Genomic DNA, 6,813 nt, shown 5'->3' with positions numbered 1-6,813 from the left:
TCTCTGTCTCTCTCCCTCTGTCTCTCCCCCTCCTCTCTTCCTGTCTCTCTCTCCGCCCTGTGTAACCACACAGAGGGCATCATGACTGAGTTGAAGACAAGGCAGGCAGTGTGCCGGCTGAAATTAGGGCAAAGTTAATGAACAGTTTACTGGACCCAGATCAGGCCTGGTAGCTCTGTGTAGTGAAAGCAGGACACAAATGGTTGTGTAAATGATTCTGTGTTTGTGGGAGGGCTGCTGGTCGGGTTTCACTGATTGGAGATATCGCTTTGTGAGAAATCAGTTTTGCCCACTTGTCTTTCTCAGTTTGGGTTTGTGGACCATCAGTACAGGACAGGCCGGAGTGGCTGGTGTTTGCGAGAGGGTTATACCCAGTTGTGGCTGGGATAGTGAGAGTGAGAGGGGATGCAGAGGAGGGGGACTCTGAAACTGGCCTAACCTGAGGTACCAAACTTGCTGGAGCTCAGAGAGAAGAAGCTGCTGGTGGTTTGTTTCACCTCCCCCACTCTCCCAGACCACAGTCCAGTCCCACAGGAATTGGTATGTAGGTAACTCTCTCTATCTCTCTCTCCTCTGCCTTGACTAAGTATTATTGTTAGTGTGTCTGCCAGTCTCTCTCTTCTCAATCTGCTCCTCTTTTGTTTTATTTTCTCTTTCTATTTTTCCCTCTCCTTTGCTTGATCTTGCTGTAGATGGTTAACTGCATGCTCTCTCTTTCTCATTGCCCCTCCCTCTGGTTTCTTGTCCTTGTACCTATTGCATTGTCTCTCAGAATGACTTGACTATTCCCATTCGCTGGTCTTTTTGACCCTTTCTCCTGATCTGGTTTCCCCGCCTGCATTTCTCTTTAGTGACTATCAACATCTCTCCCTCTGTGCCTGCCTCCCATTCCGTTCTCTCACACTAGCTCTGACGAGATTCCTCTCTGTCTCTCGCTGTTGCCTTGTATCTCCCTCCTCCTATGATTTTATTTTTTTAACTGGGTGTGATTCACTCCCGAAGTTTGGGACTGCTGGTGAGTCCCTGTGGTGTACACTGTGCCCGTTCCGACCACCCTGTAACTTGGCCTTGCTGTGTTCTCCAGGCCCCCTACCAGGAGGAGGCTACAAGCTTCCAGGTTTCAAATCACTTGTGACATTGCACAGACCTGTTCAGGATCACAAACCTTCCCAAACTTCTCCAAAACTAGGCGCGTTGGGATTGCAGTGCACCGCAGAAACTTCTGAGCAGCTACCAGACATACCGGAGCTCTGTGTGACATACTTATCAATCCCCTCCACCTGCTTCTCCCGGAACTCTCCATCCCCACCAATCAGGAACCCGTCTCTGTCTTCAAGACACTCAGTGCCTTGGTTTCCATTGCCCTCTGCAGCAATGAGTTCTGCCAATCTCCATCCCACTGCATTACGGGATAGCTGATGTTCCAGAGGAATCCCAGGAGAACAACCATTTCCCTGATCCTATCCCACCAGTACCTGACTTTTGATTTTATTTATTCATGGGTCATGAGAATCACTGGCTGGGCCCAGCATTTATTACCCCGTCCCTAGTTGCCCCTTGAGAAGGTGGGGGTGAGTGCTACTGAGTGTGGGTGGGGGAGGGAGTGGGTGTTTGTGGGTGTGGGGCCAATCAAGTGGCTGCTTTGTCCTGGATGGTGTTGAGCTTCTTGAGTGTTGTTGGAGCTGCCCCCATCCAGGGCAAGTGGGGGGTATTCCATCACACTCCTGACTTGGGTCTTGTAGATGGTGGGCAGGCTTTGGGGAGTCAGGAGGGGAGTTACTCCCCGTAGTATTCCCAGCCTCTGACCTGCTCTTGTAGCCACTGTGTTTATGTGGTGAGTCCAGATGGGTTTCTGGTCAATGGTAACCCCCAGGATGGTGATAGTGGGTTATAGTAGCACCATTGAGTGTCAAGGGGTAGGAATTAGAGTGTCTCTTATTGGTGATGGTCACAGCTTGGCATGAATAATACCTGTCACTTGTCAGCCCAAGCCTGGATATTGTGCAGATCTTGTTGCATTTCCGTATCTGAGATGTCTGTGCACAGGAGAGTGTATGACACTCTGTCCCTGCATTCACATGATGATGGGAAATGAACTGAAACCCGATTGGAAAAGAGATGCAGTGTGGTTTTGGATTCCATGAGCCTCTCTGTCAAAGCCCGGGTGAATGGAGAGTCCCTCAGCGATGGTGTCTCTTTCCCCAGCCTGCCTCCTCCATATCCTGCCAGGTTCCTGTCCTTGCTCCTGTGGCCCACTCCCCACCCACCCCCCGATCACTGAGTCAGCTACCACACGGCATTGAGTCCAGCTCACCGATAACTAACCAATAAGACACCACAGGCCAACACAGCCACAAGATATAACAGCAGAATTAGGCCATTCAGCCCATCAACTGTGTCCTGCCATTCAATCGTAGCTGATGTAATTCTTAACCCCATTCACCTGCCTTCTCCCTGTATCCCCCTCCTGCTGAGATTCTGATTGGGAGTGTATGATGCAGGAATGGGGATCCAGTAACACATCAAGCCATTCTATAACAAAGGCAGTGGTTTACCCAATAACACATGCAGTGTTATATCCGGGAATGGATGCTGTATTTTCATACATTAGGCAGTCTGTGCCCGGGGTGTGAACGGGTCCAGTCCTGAGTCTCTTCACCAGTCGATGTTACACAAACTCAAACACACAATGTAGGACGATGGAAAGCAATTGTTTATCAGTTCGGGCAATGGTTGTCTGCTGGACCTTTACAGTGACCCTCCTGTACGAGGTAGTATTTGTAAATACGAGTGTTTGGAAGTCAGACATTGGTAAATCAGGAATATCCTGTATACAGGAGCGTAACTCCATCCTGGTGAGTCAGGAAGATTTATTGTGGGCTGTTGGTATCTGTTGGTCTGCTCTGGTTTCCCACTTTCCTCTGTGTTGTCTTATCCAGCCGGACAGTTTCTGGGCTTTTTGATTCAGTCTCCTGTCCTTTTCCTGTTTTGCTCCTTCCCTCAGAGCCCAGGAGTTACGTGGAGTCCGTGGTGAGGACAGCGGCAGTGGGAGCGAGCCCTGTGCAGGTTCCTGCTACCCCTTCGCAGAGCTACCCGGTGGAAACCCTGAGCAGGAGTGTACCCTGTGAGCCATTGTTCACCGGCCCCAGCCCCATCTCAAGCAGCAACCCCTTACACAGCATGGAGAGGTGAGCACTCAGGAACACACATTGCTGTCACTTAATGGTAGGCCGCTGTTCTGTTTCTGACATAATGTGGAGGAGTCGGTGTCAGACTGGGCTGGACAAAGTCAAAAATCACCCAACAACAGGTTCCAGTCCAACAGGTTTATTTGAAACCACCAGCTTTTGGAGCAAGGCTCAGTGTGATTGTGTGATTGTTTCTGTCTGTGTGGGTCTCTGCACTGATCTCAGCTAACCGGGACTGGTGTACTGGTGAGCTCACTGGAATAATCATCCAGAGGGCCAGCTGGTACCTGGTTCAAACCCTCCCATGGATGATGATGAAATACAAATTCAATAAAATTTGGCATTGGAAACTAATCTAATGGCAGCCTTCAGTCGCTGCCAATTGATGTAAAACCCCATCTGGGTCACTAACGTCCTTTAGGGAAGGAAACTCCCATCCTTACCTGGTCTGTCCTACATGTGACTCCAGACCCACAGCGATGTGTGGGGGACTCTGCATAGCTCTCTGAAACAGCCGAGTAAGACAGTCAGTTGAGAGGACAGGCCCCAAATGGTGGCCAAGCCAATACCATCCACACCCCGTGCGGGAACAGCAGTGAGAGTTTAGGCCTGGGCCTTTCCTGGTGTGTGTGGCTCTCTGAACCATGTCGATCATCACACCATCCACAGGAGGTAGACCCACCCTCGAATTGGTGTGGGGGAGGGGAAAAGGAGGAGTGGAGAAGACTCAACAGAGCATTGGATGGCTATTTGGATGGGAGTGGTTCGCAGGAAAATGGGGAAAAGGCAGGAGGGGTAATAGAGGCAGTGCAGATGGGATGGGCCGAATGGCCTCCCACAGCTCTATAACAGTTGCGTGATGTGGAGCTGAGAGCTGGGGTGGGGGAGCAGTTTGGGGCAGGTTTGTTTTGTGATGCACTGGGAGCCGTTCAGTGACCACTGGCTCTCATGGGGGCAGGGGTCGCGGGGCTGGGGGTTTCTGGGTGAAAGCTGCCCACACGTGGGCAGAGGATCATGGGAAAACCTTTTGAGACCACTCTGGGTGGAGGATGGGTGTACCCTGCTGCATGGCCTCGACCAGTGCTGGCTTCTCAAGTGATGTCAATTCTGTCCTTTATTCCTTTTGTTCTCCTCCCCCAGATCCTTCATCGTCAGCTCTTCACCAGGAGACACCAATGGGCATGGAGTCACTCCGGCCCACCCATCTCTGGATTCCAGTTTGAGATCGGCCAGTTTCTCTCAGCCATCCTACGCGGAGAGCAGCTATTTTAACAACAGCCTGTCTGACCCATCAGCCCCTGGAACTGGCAGTTCCTCAGGAAGCTTTGTGATAGCGCCAGAATCATCCCTGAGCCTCGGAGCGCCTCCTCAGGAGAGATCAACGACTCAGTGCCCCCAGCCCCTCCAGAGGACAGTGGCCACCAATACCCCACCCAGCCCGTCCCTGGGCAGGAGGATGATGAGCGCTGGGGCACCGGGAAGTCCTGGGATGAGCAGGCACCAAGGGAGTCCGCACGGAGTTGGAGGCGGTCCTTCCAGCAGTCCCATCCTGAGCCGATATCCGGGGATTGTCAGCGCCAGTGCCCCAGTAACTCCCAGCAGTCCCATCACTGAGCCGTACAGATTCTGCACTCTGACAGGCCAACTGGAGCAGCAGTACCCCACCCTGACCCGCCAGGCCAGCTCCACGGGGTACGTCTCACCCGCGACACCAACATTCCCCGTCTCACCAGCCTACTATAACTCCAGCACCCCGGTGCCCGCCTCCTCCAGCCCTGTTCAAGCGGTGCCCGGCAGCTCCTCACCATCTCTGAGCTGCACGGCCAGCAACCCCCAGCCTGCCCTGCCGGAGAAGAGGAGAATGTCGAGTGGGGACCGTGCCAACAGCTCAACAAACTACGCCACTGTTAACGGCAAGGCCACGGCAGGGATGCCCAGCGCAGTCACCAGTGCCAACAGCCGCAGTGTACCAACTGTCGCCTTCTCACACACTCTACCCGACTTCTCCAAACTCTCACTACATGGTAAGGAGACACCCCACCCCCCTCACCCCATCACTCCCCTCCGATCCAAAACACAGCCACTAATCCACTGGTACAGGGCTATGGGGGAGAGAGTGGGGCAGTGGGATTAGTTTGGGATTGATATAGGGCTATGGGGGAGAGAGCGGGGGGCAGTGGGATTAGTTTGGGGATTGATACAGGGCTGGGATGGATACAGGGCTATGGGGAGAGAGAGAGCGGGGGACAGTGGGATTAGTTTGGGGATGGATACAGGGCTATGGGGAGAGAGAGAGCGGGGGACAGTGGGATTAGTTTGGGGATGGATACAGGGCTATGGGGAGAGAGAGAGCGGGGGACAGTGGGATTAGTTTGGGGATGGATACAGGGCTAAGGGGGGAGAGAGCAGGGGGCAGTGGGATTAGTTTAGGGATCGACACAGGGATATGGGGAGAGCAGGGCAGTGGGATTAGTTTGGGATTGATACAGGGCTATGGGGGAGAGAGCAGTGGGCAGTGGGATTAGTTTAGGGACTGATACAGGGATATGGGGAGAGCAGGGCAGTGGGATTAATTTGGGGATTGATACAGGGCTATGGGGAGAGAGCGGGACAGTGGCACAATGAGATTCTGGCAAATATTTACTTTTTAAATTATTTGATGAATATAATCCGTTTATGATGAGTTAAATAAATGGAATTATATCGTTTGTAGAGATATATTCTCTCTACACTGTCCACATCAAACACTCCCAGGTCAGAGACAGTTTATTTCCCAATTGCATTTCCTGCTCTCTGTTTTGGGTTTTGTTGTAACTGTGTAATTGGTGAGTTAACTGGAAACACTGATGAATGACTCTTCTTAGTAACAAAGAAACACAAATTGACCATTCCTTGAGTTCGATTAACACCTTTAGACTTTCACAGTGGGGCTCTGGGAGTTGATATGCAGGACTTGGTTGCCAGACACTGGTTCACTTGTTGAGTTAATTTAATTACAGCCTCCCATGTTCTGTGCTGTCACTGTGTGGGTATCAGTAACTTGCCCATGGTCTTGTGGTCTTTGTGTGTACAGTATTCTGCTTGCGTGTAGGAGATCGCTTTGACCTGCACCACAGTCAGACTGAGTCTGGAGACCTGCGTTTTCCCAGCCATCAGTCTGAACCAAGAACACTTTGAAACAACTTTATCTTTTCTTTCTGTCTCAGATGGCAGCCCTGAAGCGAGAGCCCATGTCAAGTTTGTTCAGGACACGTCCAAGTACTGGTACAAGCCGGATATATCCCGAGAGCAAGGTAACACGAGGGTGTCTGTAATTCAACAAACACTGATAAGGTGCTGGGCAGGTGGGACATTAATGCAGGGAGGTGGGCACAGTGCGTATGGTCTCTGTAAAACCCAGTGAGGCACAGATAGGAGCAGGGCACCCACTACTGGAGGTCAGAGAGAGAGAGAATCCAAATTTCACTTCACGTTTCTCTGATAGTTAACATTTCCTGCAAGTGAGTGATTGCTATTGGTCAGAGGCAGAGGACAAATCCCCTGTTCTTCAGAAAAATGAATGTTTTGTGTTAACGCATTTTGTATCCACGTGGGAGAGGAAACGGGACTTCACACATCCCTTTGT

At 51.5% G+C, this 6,813-nt stretch overlaps 1 protein-coding gene across 1 annotated transcript; it reads left to right on the top strand.

The window, feature by feature from the left end:
- Positions 1-587: 587 nt before the first annotated feature.
- LOC122548257 (tensin-like) lies at positions 588-6,481 on the top strand (the record flags this gene model as incomplete). The annotated part of the gene is made up of 4 exons (XM_043686786.1): positions 588-1,015; positions 3,005-3,188; positions 4,329-5,212; positions 6,395-6,481. Coding segments are annotated over exons 2-4 (979 nt in total), but the record flags the coding sequence as incomplete, so codon positions are not given.
- Between the last annotated feature and the right edge of the window lie 332 nt (positions 6,482-6,813).

This window comes from Chiloscyllium plagiosum, unplaced genomic scaffold (assembly GCF_004010195.1).
Source record: "Chiloscyllium plagiosum isolate BGI_BamShark_2017 unplaced genomic scaffold, ASM401019v2 scaf_2208, whole genome shotgun sequence".
In the NCBI taxonomy this organism is placed as follows: domain Eukaryota; kingdom Metazoa; phylum Chordata; class Chondrichthyes; order Orectolobiformes; family Hemiscylliidae; genus Chiloscyllium; species Chiloscyllium plagiosum.
The sequence above is the reverse complement of the archived record's forward strand: the minus strand, read 5'-3'. Positions and strand labels throughout refer to the sequence as shown.